Genomic DNA, 20,261 nt, shown 5'->3' on the forward strand with positions numbered 1-20,261 from the left:
AGTCAGAAACCATAATCAAATGTGTATTCTAGAAATAGTTGTTGAATTGACTTGAGCCATGTCCCGTAATTTCCCTTGTTACTTATTTTTATATTAGATACTCTTACTCATATCCATTCACTGACTGAGAGATTTAATTCAGTTATTTGATGACAATGCAGTTACCAATTCTCCTTCACTGTTCTTTCCGTTTTAAGAGGGGTTTTTCAGTACCATTCAGCACCTAAAATTTGATCCTTGCTAAAAATCTCCATTGCAGCTATTTCATGGATATTAGTAATATTTTTGAGAGGTCTCAGAGTTAGGAGAATAAATATTCTTTCTAGTCTTTCCAAAATCCATAGATGAATGCTTGTTTCTGAGCCATCCTTCATTCCTTTTGATTGTGGTCTTTTTTTCCCCCCTGAGTAGCATAATTGTTTGCTAAAATTTTTTCCTCATGTGTGTGATAATGTTTTTCTTATCTAGAAAAAAGCTATTTAGACATAATTCTTATATGTTGATTTTAAGTGTAAAAAAATTGTGCGATTAGATTTTGGGGTCTATGGGGTAGAGTTGTTATTCTACCTTTCTATCATTTTCTCTGAAACATCTGTTAGTTGACAGTTTGAGGATTTTCTTAGTGTAAGACCCAGTAATTCCTGAATTTTCTTTTTTTGTAAGTATACTATAGCTAAAGCTATGCCAATTGACATTTTACATTTGCGGATTGAAGGAAATGCGCAGATGTTTTAAAAATGAATCTGAAACCTTAGTTATTTACTTCTTCGATGTAGCCAGTTTAATTTGTTCCATTTATGAGATTTTATGAGGCAATGAATAATGTTGTTATAATCAACATATTATATTAACCCTAATTATTTTAATTTTATTTAGCATCTCAAATTATTTTTAATATATTTTTTCTTATCGTTTAAGATTTTGCATATTTTTAACTTGCAGATTTATTTATGTACTATATAGCAATATGTTCCTTTAACAAAAGCTTTTAGCTATGCCAGATTTTAAATTTAGTACTTTGGTAAATTTATAGGCTTTGAAATGAAAACAAATGAAATGATTAATGGGCAGAGCAGTTAACCAATACTGCAGCATACAGAGAGCCCTTACCTTGTAGTATGGAATAAAGCCTGTTCTCTTCACTTGAGCACCTTGCCATAAAATAGAAGCCAAGGCAGCCGAATGTATAATCATGCTAAATATGCAACATGGAAAACAGTAATTATAAAACGAGTTTGGGGAAACTACAGGAGAGTGTCAAGTGTAGATGGGCGTGTTTGAGTGGCAGACGGCTTCTTGGTGAATGATAGGAAAGCATTTTTGAAAATTTCTGCTAAGCCAAACTGGACTTCTTTTTCTTTGATTCATATCATCATGGCATTTTAAGATTAGATGGCTTATTATTGGGACTTTCAACACCTATAGATATATAATATTGTAATCTGCAGATCAAAGGAAAATGCCCATTTTTCTCTCCAGTTTTAAAAAAGGTTGATGTCTTAAGCATTTTTGAACAGATGGTTGTGCTTAACTTAGGAGTGTCTGACAAGCTTAGCAGACAGAGAATTCTGAGACAATTTTGAGGTTTAAAATCACTGTTCCATGTCTAGTAGCCTTGGGCTTATCTTTGTTGGCTTTTATTAAACATTAGCTGTGTGGGGGGCACTTAGAGGAGTACTTTTCATGTATCATCTCGTTTGATCTCCCCCAAAGCCTGTAAAAAGTACAGCCATTATCCACTATACAGATGAGAAAAGTGAGGGTCAGAGGGGTGAAGTAATTTGTTCAGGGTTGCATATCAAGAAATTAGAGATAAGGTTCCATGGGGATCTGGCCCTCCCCCCTTTCCTTTATTAAAACACTGTGTCTCCTCTCTGGCTACAGTGACAGAATGGTCACATAACTTCCATTGAAGTTATTTCATTGATATGGTGGAAATTTAATGACCTTAAAGCATTAGCTTTCATTCTTTAAAATATTCAAAAAAGTTGATGAATGAATTCCTTGCCCTTCTGGCGGTATTAACTCCGAGGCTTTCTCTGGATTGTTTCTCAGAGATCCTTTTGCAGGATGGAGCCCAGTCTCCCATAACAGAAACCTCCTTGAAAATGTACCCTATATTGACTCCCTTGTCTTAATGCCAAACTCCCCTTGCAATATTTCACCTTTCAAATGAACCATCTGCAAAACCTTGCCTCAGGAATTCTGCTTTGGACAAATGAGCTTTCCCATGACTTACCATTCTGTGCACAGTTACTGGGCTGCATTGCCTGGGCTCCACACAGCAGGACAGGGCCTGGAGGAGCCCCTGCCCTCAGCCACATGGTGTGTATGCTTATCTGGGTTTTCCCACAGCTCCTGGGCCACTTGTCTTCAGTCTTGGTTACTAGCCTAGCCCTCCCTATTTCCTTGAAATAATTATTTAATTGCTGGCCTTATTTGCAACCATACTCATTCCCTCCTCCAGATCTCATTTACTCTGAATCCTGACCAACAGGGACTTTGGTTCCCAAAGTTGCCAGGATCCTTAGGCATAGTGATTCCTCTCCTCCATGGCTTTCCATTTTTCAGACCAGGAATCTGAGGAGGGATAGCACTGATTGGGTTACAGAAGATTTTCTTACACCCTCCCCAGAAGGCTTGAGGCTATCTAGTCATCTACATTAGCCTAAACAAGAGGGCCACTCAGAAAACCCTTGACATTGCAGACAAAGTTAGCTTCCCTTATTAAATAAGATACCAGGTGTCTTTTTTCATGGTGTAGACCATGAAAAAACTCATTCTACTTTGAGAGACTATAACTAAGAGACCTGATTTGTATGGGAAAAGGCCGTGTGGAAGGTATGTTATCCAATACTGTAGCCTTAACAATAAAAAGAAATTAATCTAGCAAAGAGAACAGCATTTGTGAAGCTATGAGACAGGAAGTGACTTGATGCATTTGAACAGAAAGAACTGGACAGAGTCAGTGAGGGAGAGAGAACTAAGAGAGGAGTCTGGAGCAGTTGGCAGCAGCCTTAGGCCCAGGAAGGGTTTTGATCTTTGTCCAAAGAGCACTGGGAAATTTTGAGGGGTTTTAAGTGGGAACCAAGATTAGATGGTTTGTGATTAGAATTGCACCTTAAAACAGTTTGGCTGATGTGTGGAAAGTAGAGTAGAGGGGAAGGTATGGGCCGGCTTAGGCAGTAGTCACATTGGTGCAGTAGGGTGGTGGGGGTAGAATGGAAATGAGAGAACAACAGATTCAAGAGAAATTTTGGAGCTAGGATTGTTAGGATTTGGTACTGGACTTGAAGTAGGTAATGAAGAAGAATGCATTCTTATTTAAGTTCTTCTTTTATCTGGGGAGAAGTAGTCAAATATTTAAATGACTATTCCTAAAGGGCCACCCATAAAGTGATTTGAATCAGGCTGAGTGTGAGGTAATAGAAAGTGGAAGGGACTGTGGCAAAATGGAGAGTACGTGTCCTTTCTTGAAGGGGCGGCTGTGGTTGACTCCAGCCGATCATTGCCATGTAGGAATGTGGCTCTGACATTGTCAGATTTGTAAGATTTTTCAGGAGAAACCAGAATCTTGATTTTAATGCCTCTTTCTTTTTACGTTGGCAACTACATCAAAGTTTTAAAGAGCACCATGCCAGCCATCTACAGCACATCTACAGACAGGGTGTGGCTCATGGGCACCCGTTTCTGGCTTGATTCTTTTCTGTACCATGTCTTCCTCTAGGAAGGTTTGAGAATTAAATTTAGTCTGTGGCATAGAATTTAGTTAGGGATGCTGATCAGAGAAAAAAAGATATTTTAAGTTGGCAAAATCTTGGGAGATAGTGATCTCAGCTCACATGGTCTGTCAGCAGGGCTCAGGTGATGGGCTAAGGCTGAGATCTGTGGAAATAAACTTAACCTAATTTAGAGCAGATAGCAGGAACTGCTTTTGTCTTAAAATAGATCATTTCAGACCATGAGAGTCTGAGATATTTGAGGTAGACGGGAATCATGGCTTTCCCGAGCTTTTTCCCTTCTGAGTTTTTTGTTCAGGAGTCCTACAGTTTTTTAAGAGAGTGCATATTTTATGTATGAATCTATGTGCAATTAGAGAAAGCATTCTCATAGGTTCATAAAACCATATTTTATTTTATTTTGTATTTAAGCCTTAAACAGACTCTGAATTTAATACACAGGGGCTTTTAAAGTGAAAAGTGTGCAATTAATTTCTGAATTGTCATACTCGCCATTTGTCTCTTTCTGCCAAGAATTTGATGTAATTAACAGTTTATCATTCTTTTTTGTTGCACATCACAATTATGTAAGATCAGCAAGTATTTTATAGAATTTAAAAGAAAGCCCAATGGTTGAACCCATCTTGCCTTAACAGTAGTGTTTAAAACAAGAAGATCTTAACTGCTGTCTTAGTTCCTATAATGCATTTTTAGTTGGGTGGAAACAGTTAGAAATGTTTTTCTTGAGGTTAGTAATGGGGAATAGAAGACATCGTTGCATTATTGATTGTTGAACCAAGTTGATCTTTTTGTTCTTTCTTAGGTATCCATTTTACTAGATTAAAAAAAAAATCAGGGTGGAGGAGAAATTAGGAGACAACCAAAAAAAAAGCTGGAGTGTCAAAACAAGTACCTAAAAATATATCAGGGAATTTAAACACAGCTGGGGGTGGGGGGTTGCGAGTGACTCAGTAGAACAAGTGGGAATCACGCGGCTTGGGAGGACATGAGAGGCATTGCACACCTCTTCTTACTTTGTCCATGGGGCCTTTCCCACCCTATGAAATCGACAGCACTGTGTGCTTCAGCTTTCAGAAACTATCCCTGACCTTTGCAAATTTGCTAGACGGGACTGATCCCAAAATAAAGTGTTGAACCAAGTTGATCTTGGTTATACTTAAAATTTACTTGTAAGAAGCAGCTATATAGTGGTGAAGAAATTACTCTGTTATCATTTTGATGTCCTCTGAAGTTCTCATTTGATTTGATGACTTCTGTGGAATTGTACTAATACCTCTTGTCCCCTGTGATCTTGGTGGAGGAAACATAAGTCTGCTTCCTCAGCTTTTTCGACATGGAGCCTGGTAATGGCCAAATTGTGTCTTTTTAAATTTCTGGCTTCTTTATTGAGTATTTGAAAAATAAATGCAGAATGGTGTTTATTTCCTGGTGTACTAGGACCCAAACTCCAACCACTCGTTATTTTGATCTTCAGTATTTCCCCCAGAGAGGTCAGTCCGTTCTGATTCTTTTCATTCAGTGTCACGTCCCTGTCCTTAAAGTGGTTCTTAGTTCCTGTAATTTTCTTTTCCTTAACCCTGTTATCTGAGATGAAGAGGGTTCTGTCTGAAAAAGCCCATTCCAGTGGATGAAACTCCACAAAGAAGCGATGTCTGTGAATCACTGCTTTATTCCCAGTTTTCAACCCAGAGCTGATGATTAAAAATTATTTATCATATGAATAGTCCTTATGTTCAGGGAAACATTTGCAGGTTTTTTGAAGGGAAAATTATGTTCTTATCAAATAAATTTGGATAAAGCTATGTTCTGTGTTTGTTTTGGGGATAGACACGATACATATTCGTATCTTAAAGATCTGAGCCATCTTGGTAAAATGTTAAAACCCCATTAGCCTTGTTTATCTGAGCATTTCCCAAAGTTTTCAGGAAATGCTGGCCTGAAGCAGAGCTGTCTATTATTGGTACTTAATAAATACTTGGGTATTTGCTTATTATGCAAACTGAGTTTCTGAGTTGGGGTGTTCAGAGATTTTTAGTATCCTCAGGAAGAGATGCTGGCTTCTAGGATAAGCTGGGAGTAGAAAGTTAGAAATTCTGGAGGGAAAAGAGCTGAGGGTGAAAGGGTGAGTGTAAATTGTTTCAGCATTTTGGGGAGGAATTTTGATAATGGGCATCAAGAGCCTTAAAAGTATTCATATCTCTTGATCTTATAATTCTACTTTCAGAGCTTTATTCTAGGGAAGTAATAAGGGGTATACATTATCAAAAAGGATATGTATTATATTATCTACTCTAAAAATTAAATCACCTAAATGCCTGACTTTAGGTGCTTGATTAAGTAAATGATTAGAGAACCATACAACATTAATAGGTATTCCATTTCTTCTGCTGTGTAACAAATGACCCTAAAACTCAGGTGACTTAAAATAATGATTTACTATTTCTCACCACTCTGTGGATTGATTGGGTGGTCCTTCTGTGATGCATTATTGGCTGTCAACTATGCAGCTGCTCTCAGGTGGTGGCTGGGCTAGGCTGGAAAGTCTAGTTGTTTGTCTGCCTATTCTGGGGCCTTGGTTTTGGCTGTGAGCTGGGTGCCTCAGTTTCCCCCTATGTGGCTTTCTTTCCGTGTGGGGTCTCATCTTCCAGGGCCTTTCTGTATGACCTCTTTTTGTAGCAACATGGCTTGGACTTTCTTACATTATGATGGCTGGGTTTTAAGAGCAGAAATGGAAGCTTCCAGGTCTGTTTAGGACTGGGTTAGAAGCGGCAGTGGCACTTACGCTGCCTCTGTTGGTCAGAGCAGGTATCAAGGTCAGACCAGATTCCTGGAGAAGAGAAGTTGACTCCGTTTTTTGATGGGAGGGGAGACAATTATGTTTATGAAGGGGAGAGATTTTACTGGCCATCTTTGTAGACTCACAGTGGCCAATAAAAATCATGTTTTATAAAAGCATTTCGTGGTACATATGTTAAGTTGAAAAAGAGATGATGCTAAGAATAAAACATTGAGGAATAAGGAGAGTACAAGTGTTATATACACACATACACGCACACTTAAAAGGGATGGGTAGCAACAGTATCAGTTTATTAACAGAGGTTGTCTAAGAGTGATATGATTAAGAGGGTTTTTATTTTCTTCTTTATACGTATTTGTATTTTCTAAATTTTCTATAACAAGGATTTATTAATTTTTTAAAAAAATTAAGAAGACTGATCACTTATTAGGCCAATTAGAAAGATTTCAAAGACTGGAAAACATATGTATTATATTCTGTGACCATGATCACAGTGCCATAAAATTAACTACAAAATGGTAGCTAAAAACTTCTATTCACTTTGGTATTTAAGTATATCCTTCTGAATATTTCCTGGGATAGAAAAAAATTTCAAAAGAAAAATAACAAGCTATTTACAAATGGCTGTGATAGTTCTACATGTACAATCCTACAATATGTAGTCAAAGTATATAATCTTACGTGCATTCATCAGAAAATGTGACTGAAGATAAATGAATATTCAGTGCATAAAAGCAAAAATAAACTCAAAGGAAGTAGAAATTATTATTAATGATACAGAGGTGAAAAGGAAAACAGTAAAATGTATCAATAAACAAAAAGCTGCATGTATATACACTAAGAAAATACACAGATATTTGTTATACTGTCACTAAGAGAAACAAAAAAGCAAGTAACATTAGGAATGAGAAAGGGGACATAAAACTGGAGGTGACTTAAAACACTTTAAGGAAAAGTTATATAAATCAATACCAATAAAACTGGAAAATGGATTGTTTCTGAAGGAATGTTTTAGTGATCATTACTGACACGAAATAGGCAACAAGCCTGAATAGAACAATAAACACAGCAAAAGAGAAAAGGTAATCAACACTCAAGGCCCTTCCATTTAATGGATGAGTTCTACCAAACATTTCAGGAATGGAGCAAACTAATGCTGTGCTAACTATTCCAGAGCATATGAAAAATGGAAAACTTCTCAGTCTACTCTATGATGGCAGTGTAAACCTGGTGTTAAACCTGTACAGGGAGAGTCCAAGGACACTGTAGGCCAGTGCCAACATTGTATTACTTTTCAAATAAGGAAACATTGTTTAAAAAAAATAATCTATGTATATTATATGTCATGTGTATGTTTTGTGTGTGGTTCAGAAAAGTTTTTGAATCTACTTTTTATTTGTTGGTTGCTTTAATTCTCCAAAGCCTTGACTACCTGAGCTGGTAAAATCACTGAAAATTAAATCTTTGGGTGTTAATTTTATGCATTTGAATTGGGGATATCAAACCTAACCAGAGAACTCAGAAATGTCTACATCTAGACTCAAGGGAAGAAGGTAGGAGAAGATATATTAGATTTCATCACTGTTTCTAAGAAAGAAGATAACTGTGAATGGTGGGCCAGTGGTGTCAGTTAGGACCTAGATACCTAGATTCTAGGCATAGCAAAGATAAACTCAATTAGCTGTTGGAATTAGTCAAGAAAATATATCCCCATCCCTCCAAAAATTAAATTGCATTTTCTTATTAAAAACGACATATCTTTATTATAAAACTTTAGATCATGCAAATAAACAAAGGTAAGAAAATGAAAACCACTTGGAACCCCACTACTGTAAACATTTTGATGTATGTTATTCCAGTCTTCTCTGTAAGTTAGTGTGTGTGTATGTGTGGGTCTGTATGTGTTTCACAAAAATGTCAGTAAACCATAAAAATATCTGGTTGTCTGTGCCCCCCCACACCCGCTACCAGTATGTCATGAGCATCTTTCCATCTCATTACATATTCATGTAGCTAGTACCCTGTTTCACTGAATGTATGTCTCTCTCATCATTTGTGTAATTTCTTATTGATGGAAATGTTGATTCCCTTTTGTTTTCTTTAAAGAACAGAATCTTTCACACATTTTAGAAACAAAATGATTTTGTGTATTCCCAAATAAAACAAAATTCCGAGCAACATAAACATTTGAAACTGAGTTTTTTAGTTGGAAACAGGTGCATATTCTTTTATTTTCCTTCTTTTTTTTTTGCATGGGCAGGCTCTGGGAATCGAACCCAGGTCTCAGACATGGCAGGCTAGAACTCTGCCTGCTGAGCCACTGTGGCCTGTCCTGCATATTCTTTTAGACCCTTTAGGGAAAGGGGAAGCCTTTCTGGAAAACATTTCTTCATACTATGTGTGAGGACTCTTTAAAGTATGTCATAGAAGTCCCACCTCAAATCAAAAGAAGCAAAAAAGGAAACTTACTGGCGAATGTATCAGTTATTCGTTGCCCCAGTAATGCTTCAAAACAACCAACTGCAAAACATCAATGAGTTACTAGAGGAGGCATTTATTTAGCCTATGAGTGTGGGCGCAGCTGGACTCGCTCATGCAAGCTATCGGTTGGCTATGCAGCTCTGCTTATCTTGACTGAGCTTCTTCACACATCTTGGGGTTGATTGACTGATTGGCTGTTGGGCTCTGATTTGTGTTTTTCATCTTCCAACAGGCTAGATGGGGTGTATTCTAATTGCTATGGCAGAAGAAAGTGAGTGAGAGAAGAAACACACATGCATTATATCAGGACTCTGCTTGATTCACATTTGTTATCACCCTGTTGGTCAAAGCAAGACACGTGGCTGAACCCAGAGCCAGGCTGGAAGGGTTCCTCCAAGGATGTAGATCTAGGAAAGGACAAAGAATTGGTCTGTTAATGCATTTGAAACCAAAATGACCTGTGGATAGATGTAGCTTCTGTCAGTGCTGGATCCAGAGTATTAAAAGATCTCATCTGTCTTGGTCTCACACCCTTCCTTGTTTGACTCTGCTTTCCTTGTAATAGTTACACTCTCAGAGAGGCCCTTTCCATGTGATACACAATAGCCTCATCTTGAAAGCAAATAATCCTAGCTGTTTCCCAGTTTTCTAGCTAAGGTCATGGTATGGAGTCTTTTTGGACCAATGTAGGTCATAGGTCGATCCCAAACCAGTTACCATGTCTGGGGGCTGGAATATAAGGATTGGCCTGGCCTGGGTTATTGACCTGGTCTGGTTTATGTTCCCACCCCTGGTACCACCAGGATAGAGTGGAGGGAGTCAGCCTTCCTCAAACCTTATGGAATAAGAGTAGTGGGTTGGGAACAATTTCTTTACAGAAAAGAGAGATGGTATTACTAGAAAGGTGGGAGAAGGCAGGTAAAAATATACTTATTAAAACACTACCAACCAAAACTGTTGAATGTCTCTTCTGTGCAAATCACCAAACTAGATGTTTTATAAACATCAGCTCACTTATTCTTCATAATGTTATGAGTTAAGTGATATTACTTTCGTTTTAGAGACTAGACAAAGGAAGCTGATAGTTAAGTAATTTGCCTGGAGTCACTCAGCTAGTTAGTGTTAGAGGGGAGATTTGAACCTGGTTCGCTGCTCTGTAGACTCTTTTCTCTTAGCCTTGTTATTAGTCTTAAAGCAGAAGAAAAATAAAGTATGCTCAAAATATCCCAGGAGGAAGAGTAGGAGGCCATAATGCCACCCCCTTAAGGGCATGTGTATCCTTCCATTGAAGGAATAATCACAACTCTGTAACCCTGGATACATAAAATCTGCCCAAGTGTAACCAGGAGAGGGACCTTCTACTAGTTCAGGGGTTATGGGATTGGGCACACTAACACGGTACTATTCCTCTGTGCTGTTCTGTACAGGTGTGAGTGGTTAATATGAATATTACAGTCAATCAAAATGGGAAAGAAGTTCTCAAAGTCCAGCCTGTAAGAGGGATTATCACTGTCTCAGGTGATGGCATTTAAGATCAGGATGTAGGCATTGTTAGAGCCACATTGTTAGAGCCACCCCTTGTTCTCCTAGCTCTAAGGTGGCTGATAGATTCAACTCAGCTGTTAGGGCCAGCTGATTGGTTGTAAACCATCTAGAGTACTATGTTGAGGAGAGTTTTGAACCTAGTGGAAAAGAGTACTGTGATGGATTAGTGATGCTTGCCAGGGTGCAGCATGCTTGCTGAGTATTTGACATAGTGGGAAGCAGTAGCTTCTTGGATTTACTTATGGAGAAGGTCATGCCCCTGGGGAAGGATAGTTTTTAAAGCTAAGGTCTCGGTGATGGGGAACTGTATGATAATTTTTTTGTAAGTCCCAGCTCTTATTTAGCCCAAGCCAAAATGAAGAGTTTCATTTTCCTAAGGAAAAACGAGCTTCTTTTTTTAGGCTCTGAAAAGTTTTTACCTTGCTTGGGGGTGGGGTGTGGAGAATTTATAAAATGTTTGCATGTAATAAGTAAAGTTTTTTCTTTTTAAATATAATTTATAGTTGTGACCTGATCTACCTTCATCCATCTATCATCTATCTATATGTATTTTAAAACAGCAGTTTATACTATTATAAACGTTTATAAAACCAAGTATAAAAGTTAGGCAATGAGGCATGATGACCCCCACCTCTGTAAGGTTACTGGAAAATAAGAAAATCATAAGTCATAATTTGACCTCATAAATGTGACCTAGTATGTGTCTTATCTGGAGGCTATAAGAGGGTATAGGAAATATGAGGTCATATTTGTCAGTGTCTTATATGATGTTCACAAAGATAAAACAAATTTGAGGTCAAATTATGGCTTATGATTTCCTTATTTTCCCGTAACCTTATAGAGGAGGGGGATCATTCCTAATAAATTATCCCAGCAGTATTATAAATTATTATAATTTGTAATAGCAGTTATAATCAGGTTTCTAAAGAAGTTTGTTCTTATTACTCTTTTTCTCATTTTGCAGATCTCTGATTGAAGTAATTTCCTGATATAGACTGTGAAAAGAATGCAGTGAAAATTCCAGCTAACAGTGGAAATATTGGCTTAATCCCAACTTAGTATAGCATTTCTTCTCTTCAGTAACACCTTACAGTAGAAGAAAAATGTATGGAAGTGCGAGAACAATCACTAACCTGGAAGGGAGTCCTTCCAGATCACCTCGTTTGCCAAGGTCTCCTCGTTTGGGCCACCGAAGAACAAGTAGTGGGGGAGGTGGAGGAACAGGCAAGACTCTGTCTATGGAGAATATTCAGTCCCTTAATGCAGCCTATGCCACGTCTGGACCCATGTATCTGAGTGACCATGAGGGGGTGGCTTCCACAACTTATCCAAAGGGCACCATGACTCTGGGAAGGGCCACTAATCGAGCTGTATATGGGGGTCGAGTCACAGCCATGGGGAGCAGTCCCAATATTGCTTCTGCTGGACTTTCCCACACAGATGTCCTCTCATACACGGATCAACATGGCGGTCTCACCTCATCTCATCACCACCCCCACCAGGTCCCCTCCATGTTGAGGCAGGTAAGGGATAGCACAATGCTAGATCTTCAAGCCCAGCTCAAAGAACTTCAGAGAGAGAATGACCTCCTCCGGAAAGAGCTAGATATTAAGGACAGCAAGCTGGGATCTTCCATGAACAGTATTAAAACCTTCTGGAGTCCTGAGCTCAAGAAGGAGAGAGTCTTGAGGAAAGAGGAGGCAGCCCGAATGTCTGTCCTCAAGGAGCAAATGAGGGTTTCCCATGAAGAAAATCAGGTAGGTTATGACTCATCTCAATGTTTTTCAGCCTTGGCTTCTTGCTGAGTAGTTGATGCTCTGCAGATGGTCCCACGACCTGTGCAGAAGAAAGTTTGGCATTTCCAAGAAGGTTATGGCCTAGTAGTGTCTTATTTGGAGGCTACAAGAGGGCCTAAGAAATATAAGGTTATATTTGTCAAATGCCTTATATGACAGTCACAAAAATAAAACAAATTTATGAAGTCAAATCATGGCTTATGATTTCCTTATTTTCCAATAACCTTTCCAGTAACCTTACCGAGGAGGGGGAATCGTTCTTTATTGCCTAACTTTTATACTTGCTTAATTTTGTTTTCTTTTTCAGCAATTGCAGCAGCAGTTCAGATATACTTCCCTCTGAATAGAAGAAGGAATGTTAATTTCTGCAAGAGTAAACACTTTAACAGCAACATTTAGAGGGTCACATTTAACTGGTGAATTGATTTTTTTGAAGCAACAGCAGCATTATTTCCTTCTAGATTGAGTGAATAGCTAACTGAATAATATTAAATGTAACTGGGTAGAATGTGCTTAATATTAGAGAAATTCAATAAAATGTAACCTTCTTTCTGCTATCATTTCATTCAGTATTAATTGAGCACCTACTATGTGAAAGGCACCTTCTTATTCTTTTTTGATCCATCCTCCATGTTATATAGCAAGATTAGTTTTCTCAGTGTCTACTATTCCCCTTGTAAGAGCCCTCAATGATTCCTCATTTCCTCCAGAATAAAGTTCGTCTGGTTGGTTGAGTGGACGGTTCCATCCAATGGAAGAGCCTGAACTAGCCTTTCCGGCCTTATTTGATACCACCTTCATCTGCCCTCACAGTGTGCCCCCACCACTCCAGGTTTCCCTTCAGATTCAGTCAGTCTTCATTTTCAAATCCTATCTATTCTGTGAGGCCCATTTTATATAAATACTGCTATTTTTATAAGGGCTTTGGAGTCAGACATCAATCTGAGTTTAAATCCCAGATTTACCTCTTATTGTTAGTGGGATAGGTGCTGAAAGAGGAGAAATCATTTCCTGGTACTGACCGTGCTCTGAGAACTTCATTTGTTTGAAAAATTTGCTTAACTTTCTATAGAAATTTGAGATAACTCTAACTTGGGCTGAACTAGTGATTCTCCGATAATTGGTCTTGATGTTGATTTAATGAAGCGCTCTGCGTTTTTTGGAGCATCTGCTGGTCCTCTGGTCTGTTTCCCTGACTACCACTCCACTGGAGTCCAAGCAACCGTGGAAACATTTGTGATCTTTATTGAGAGCCTGCTCTTTGCTTTCCTTCTGTGTGTAGAAAGGAAGCACCTTATCCCTTTGATTATCTGATAGAGCCATTGCTGGTTTTCAGATGTGATTTTTGGTTGGAACAGAAAGCTTTGTTCTTCCCTCTGTAATCACATTAGGGCTCTACAACATCGTTTCTGCTTTTTCCTAACTTTGTTGGTTTGCAAAGCTCTTGTGAACCTGTAACTGCAATTTGCTTTTCCTCAATTCTGTGCCATTTTCTCCCTTTCTTTTGAGTTGTTTTGGAAAATGGTTAAAGCAGTTTAGAAATGATGCAAGTGGTGACCAAAGTTTGAGAGCTATTCTCTAAATGGTAGCTCCAAAATCACTTCTAGCTCAATCTCCTATCATTAACATTTTTTGAGCACAGTCCTCCAATTATATTTATTTATTTAAATTAATGCTGTGCTACTGTGCCAGCATATTATGCATCTTATATGACAGTCACAAAGATAAAACAAATATGGAAGAGATTAAGTAAAATAAGTAATGTATTGAGATAATTTTAATGATCTGCAAGTCCTTTTTGTTCTTTCTAAAAACATTTTAAGTCTCTTGTTCATTTTGTGAGGGCTAGTTCAGTCTAAACTAGGCAACATCCATAGTTCTACTTGATTGTGCAATGTTTCAGAAGCCAGAAGTGTATAAATGCTTGAGGGTGCTCCCATTACCACTTCCTTGTTCTGAAACCAAGGTCACAGGATACTTTGGGCACTTTGGGTGACTTGTGACTGAGTGACATCTGATCCAGTGAATACCCCAGTATTAGTCTGTATATTAACGCAAGTAAAATATAATTGTTTCTATTTTTTGGTTAAAGCAAATATAAAGGGGAAGAAGCAGGAACAGTTTGAAAAGTCAATTTACTTGCAATGTAATGTCATATTGCAAACTAGAGAAAGTAAAGTTTGACAAAAAAGTGTTTTTTAAAAATTGAAGCACCCTTTCTACCCCCCCACCCCGTTTTAGTTTCCTAGTCTGCTCAAAGTTGCTACCTTGAAATGGGTTGGCTTTAAACAATGGGAATTTATTAGCTTACATTTGAGGCCATGAGAATGTCCAAATAAAGGCATCATCAAGGTGATGCTTTCTTCCCAAAGAACAACTGTTGGTGATCATTGGCTTCTCTGCCACATGTTTTTCTGGGGACCTACAGCTTCAAGCCACCACACTCTACCTTCTGGACCACCAGGAGACATGGTCTTTCTATGTGCAAAATGCATTCATTCCGTCAAAATATCCCCAAAGCTTTAGTAGTAACAATACTAAGTACAAAATCTTACCAGAATTGGACATAGGTGTAGTTTATCCTGGGGCACAATTCCCCTCTGTCTGTGGACCTGTGAAACCTACAGAACAAGTTAGCTGCTTCTAATATACAATAGAGGGGCAACATAGAATAAATATTCCCATACCCAAAGGGAGAAATTGGAAGGAAAACAAGGGTCATGGGTCCCAAACAATTCTGAAACCCTGAAGGGCATACTCCATTAGATTTCAAGAGCTCAGAGTCATCTGTGGAACGATGTTTTGTCTTCTGGGTCAATGAAGTGGCAGCCCTTCCCCTTCCAAGTACTTGTATAGTGGCCATACTTTCTGTGAACACTGGGGTGTTGGTTCTACCCTCTTTAAGCATCAGGATGTCAGCCAGGCTCTAGACTCTACCCTCTTCAAACATTGGCAGCCAGACTCTGCAGTCCCCCAGGCATCTGAGAAAACTGGGGTGGTGACACTTTTCCTGAACAGTGGAGCAGAAGCCCCACCCTCTCCAAGTGCTGGGGCATATTCATCCCTTCTACACACATGGTGGGTCCACTACTCTCTTAACCTGAGGAGATGCCTTCGGTCCAGATCTCAGTTTCTGTGGTCTTACCCTTGAAGTGATTTTTCCTTCATTTGGTCCCTTTCCTGTTCTGTTTGGTCTAGGCTAGCAGTGTTTCCATTCATATGTATCTGACAAAATACTTGCTGGTTTCACATGTAGTACACAGGGGTCCAAACCATTAGACAAAAGAATTTTCCATAGATCCTCCCTGAATAAATGCACCTCCAATCCTGACTTGCACTGAAATGACTGACTGAATCCACCTTCAGCTGAACATCACATGGAGCACTATTCCCTGGGGACTTGCTTTTTGGAAGCTCAGAATTTCCAAACCATCAATTTATGGTTTCTTTTTACTTAGGAGTTCAGTTCTCAGCTTATCCCTTACCTCTTGCATTTTACTATAAGCTGCAAGGAGAAATCAGCCTGCATTTCCCACAGTTAGCTTGGAAATCTCCTCTGCTAAATATCCGAGCTCATCACTTTCAAATTCTGCATTCTATCCATTATCAGAACTTAATTTTTCCAAGTTCTCTGCTACTATAAAATAAGGATCACCTTTCTTCCAGTTTCCAATGACACGTTCATCATTTCTGCCTAAGGCCTCATCAGAAGTATATTTAGCATCCATATTTCTACCAATAGTCTCTTCAAATCAATTTAGGCTTTTTCTATCAAACAGCCACAATTCTTCCAGCCTATACCCATACCCACTTTCAAAGCCATTTCCACATTTTTGGTATTTGCAATAACAGCACCCCACTCTCTCAGTACCAAAATCTGTTTTAGTTTTCTAGGCTTCTCAAAGCAGATACCATGAAATGGGTTGGCTTTAAACAATGGGAATTTATTAGCTTACAGTTTGAGATTGTGAGAATATCCAAATCAAGGCATGATCATGGCAATGCTTTCTTCCTGAAGAATGGCTGCTGGCAATCCTTGGCTCCTCTGTCACATGGCAAGGCACACAATTGTGTCTGCTGGTCTTTCCCTTCTCTTCCAAGTTTCACTGATTTCAGCTTTGACTAAAAGCCATCCTGAATGAGGTGGATCACACCTTAACTGATGTAGCCTGGCTAAAAGATCCTGCTTACAGTGGGTTCACACCCAAAAGAATGGGGTACATACAGCTTCAAACCACACACCCCTGTTGGATGTATGTCAAGATCCCCTATAGAAGGTAAATCATTTGGTCAGGATAGGGTAAGTTCTGCTGCAGTTAAAAACAAACCTCTAATCTGTAGCTGAACACATTAGAGGTTTATTTCTTATTCACCTAAAGTCTGAAGCAGGTCGAGTAATACTCCAGAGTAACCCTTCTCCATGCAGTGACTCAGGGATTCAGGCTTCCTGCAACTTGATGCATGGTTTCAAGGGAGGGGAACAGAGTGTATGGTCATGGCACATCAGCTTCTCTGTTACTTGGATTGAAAGAGATAGAGTTGCAGAGGGTGGGAGGGGCAGCCTTTTCCTTTTTCCAGGAAAGAGATAAGAAACAGATATAGAGGAACACTAGAAATACCTACCAGTGAGGTTTTTATGTTTGTCAAAAAGTGGGTCTTCAGATAAGTCCTGAAACCCAGAGGAGCCAGTCTCTCCAGAGACTGGAATAGGACATCAACCAGTTCCATTACGTTACCCCATATTATCAACAGCCTTTACCAACATGAAAAAGTTAGAATGAGCATAGCCTAAATGCCCCTAAAGATTGGGAAAAAGATCAAAGGAGAAGGTGAAGTTATGACAGAGAAGATAGGATGTAACAAATGAGCATGATTGCTGAATCATTCTATTGAGATTTCTCTTAGTCTCCAGTGTCTTGGAGCAGCTAGAAGTAAAAACCTAAAATTGTGTGATGGTAACCCATACCAAACTCTGAAATCTTTTCAGCAACTAATTATTGCAGTGTGCTTTGAAATTTATTGCTTTTTGTCTGTATGTTGTTTTTCACAATAACAAAAACTGAAGAAAAAAAAAGTAGGCCTTGATGAAATAAAGCTGAAGTTCTTATTATGTCTAGGCATTGTACTTATAGTGTTGTATCCATTATCTTAATTATTATTTGCATCAATCATCTGAAGCAGGTCCTAGAATTTTCCTCATTTTACAGCTGAAAATAAAATCTAGAGAGGATAAGCTTGCCCAAGTTGAGATATAGGCACTTAATCTAATTGGAATGTCCTTGTACATAACACATTGTTTGCCTTTTGCAGTTTTCAGAACTCAGAACTGATCAAATTCAACAGTTTGGTCAGTATGTGATGAAGCATATTTTTCTTCAAATTCATCCTGTGTGGTGTTCTCTGGGCTTCATGGATGTGCATGTTTATGTCTTTTATTAAATTTGGGATGTTTTCTTTGAATAGCCCTTCTTCCCCTTTCTCTCTTTCATAAATTGATATGCTTTGATGATATACCAGATGTCTCATGCTATTTTTGGTTTTTATACTTTTTTTTTCTTTCTGCTGCTCAGTCTGACACATTTCAATTGTCTTGTCTTCGAGTTCACTGATTATTTCTTCTGCCAGCTCCAATCTGCTGTTGGATCCCTCCTGGGAATTTTTCATTTCAGTTATCATGCTATTCAACTCCAGTAGTTCTGTTTGGTTCTTTAAAAAATATTCTATCTCTTTATTGAGATTCTCATATCATTCATTCATTGTTTTCCTGATATCCTTTAGTTCTTTCTCTGTATTCTCCTTCTTCTCCTTGAGCATATTGATAATTTTTTAAAAGTCTTTGTCTAGTATGTCCACAGTCTGGTCTTCTTCACTGATGTTTTCTGGATTTTTATCCTCTTCCTTTGGATGGGCCAACATTTCCATTTTCTTTATTTGTCTTGTAATCTTTTGTTGCACACTGTACATGTTAATATTTTAAAATGTTAACCCTGGGATTTATTCCCTGAGATGCTTGTTTCTTGAGTTTATATCCAGTTAGTGATACAACACTTTTTCTTGTGTGTCAGGAGCTAACGAAACCAAGAAAACCTAAGCAGAAAGCACCTTTCCCCATCTTTGCAAATTGCTTTTGCATTGACTGGTGCTTTCCATCAGAGTTCAGCCCTCCTGCAGGAAAGTCAGCTCAGGGTGAGTACAAAGTGCAGGGTCCTTCCTGTCTGCTCTGGGCCTGTGTCTTATCCTGGGCTTGTACTTGCTAGTGACCTTAGGTGATTCCCTGTTTACAGAGTTTGAACACACCCTCTACTTCCTAGAAAAGAGATCTTCTCCCTCTCTTAGGTGTTGTACAGCAGGACTGAAAGCAGCTAAGACTTTGCCCAAGCCACCCACCTCAGTTGTTTCTTACACTGCTTTTGCTTGCTGGGCAAATTCTGGCATGGGGGTGTGCCAGAGAGGAGTTCCCCAAGTCAGTCTTTACCAGCTGGAGCAAGGCCAGGGACCCACAAAGAGATCCCAAGTGGCTCCAAACTGCCTTGGAGAGGGAATGAAGGATGGGCCAAGAAGGGCACCAGGACCTACTTCCATGGCTCCCCAAAGCTGTGCTTTTCTTGATTAGACACCTGCCCAGCGAATGCAGCCCTTTAGCTGTTCTCCACAGCTCTGAGGATGCATGCTATCTTTAAGTTTCTTCTACCACCTTTGTCTGGAGTGGGATAGAACAATGGTCACTTTCAGGGTTGTGTCCCCAGCAATCCAAAGTAGCTAATCAAAAGTTGTGATCATCAGTTGAACTGTGTTCCCCAACATCCCCTTCCTCCCTCTCGGATCTTAGGAAACTTGTACCAGTAAAGCTGTGCCATGGACTGGACCCTACAGCTGCCTGCCATAAGAGGGGATGGCCGATGCTAATCGCCTCATGGAAAAAGCAGTTTACTAGTATCTGCTGTTATTACCAGCCTCTTCCTCTTGCTCTTCCGTGGGTGCTCTACAGTGTTCTGTTGGACTCCAGAGCTTCAAAGTAGTTGAAAGATAGTTCTTGCCTGTTTAATAGTTGTTTTGATGGAGGGAGTGATTCCTGGAACTTCCTACTCTGCCATTTTCCTACAGTCCCTTTGCAGTAGATTTTGATATCCCTGTGGTTCTGTCGGAGGAAGCTGAATCCAATTCCATATCTAAGGAAGGATGTTCAGCACCCTTCCTGTGTTATAGGTTCCAATTGTTTGGAACCCTGGAGGTAATGGATAGGTAGGTGGAACAATTTATTATGTTCAGAGGGTTGATACTCAGGTTTCTGGATGAATTTTCCACTTTTCAAGCCCCACTTCTCAGCCACGCAGATATGCATGAGTATAATATAATTTTGTTGCTAAGAATTGCAGTGCTGAAATATGGAAACTTTGGCTTATTTGTATAAATCAGAGGGGACAAATATAGAGCTACCCTTTGCTATCATTTGTGATTTTTTTGTTTCATGATGTGCTTTCCTGAGTGGGAGAGAAAGAGGTAGAGTATTATGGACAGCTTATTATTTCAAATGGCATGAGCCTGTCATAACTCTTGACCTCAGTGTCACACCTGTAGACTGGCTGGCTATGCTGTAAGCATATTGACACAGTTCATTGGTGTTTTGGGGAGTTCATTGGTGGTTTGGAAAAGAGATTAAGAATGGATATTCTGCTGCCACTTGAAGCAGCCAGTTAAAAATTTTTAATAGCCTGTAGTGTTGGGGTGGAATGCAATGACAGAGAAATAGTATGACCCAATTTTATCTAAAAGGTGTGTGGGCTTATATTTTCATTTACAACCCCAATCTATTTATCTGAATGATGGTGATCAGAGAAGGAAAACATCTTTTTGTTTAGTGGCTACAAGTTAGTGGCTTTTCATATTGTTAGACATTTTGTG

At 39.0% G+C, this 20,261-nt stretch overlaps 1 protein-coding gene and 1 long non-coding RNA gene across 3 annotated transcripts in view; one reads left to right on the plus strand and one right to left on the minus strand.

Annotated features, from left to right (window-relative positions):
- ERC2 (ELKS/RAB6-interacting/CAST family member 2) overlaps positions 1-20,261 on the plus strand; it is an 865,607-nt gene that overhangs the window by 21,142 nt on the left and 824,204 nt on the right. Inside the window, exon 2 of the mRNA XM_077128970.1 lies at positions 11,528-12,320. Coding sequence (XP_076985085.1) covers positions 11,667-12,320 — 654 coding nt within the window. The 5' untranslated portion in view covers positions 11,528-11,666. The remainder of the gene's footprint in view (positions 1-11,527; positions 12,321-20,261) is intronic.
- LOC143657041 (uncharacterized) lies at positions 8,810-13,557 on the minus strand. 2 transcript variants are annotated; one of them, XR_013162726.1, is made up of 3 exons: positions 13,325-13,557; positions 11,697-12,399; positions 8,810-9,425 (listed from the first exon to the last, which is right to left on the minus strand). It is a non-coding gene; the product is annotated as an uncharacterized LOC143657041 (long non-coding RNA). The 2 variants fall into 2 exon arrangements; XR_013162727.1 differs by having other exon boundaries at positions 8,811-9,425; positions 13,382-13,557.

The sequence above is a fragment of the Tamandua tetradactyla genome, chromosome 15 (assembly GCF_023851605.1).
Source record: "Tamandua tetradactyla isolate mTamTet1 chromosome 15, mTamTet1.pri, whole genome shotgun sequence".
Lineage (NCBI taxonomy): Eukaryota > Metazoa > Chordata > Mammalia > Pilosa > Myrmecophagidae > Tamandua > Tamandua tetradactyla.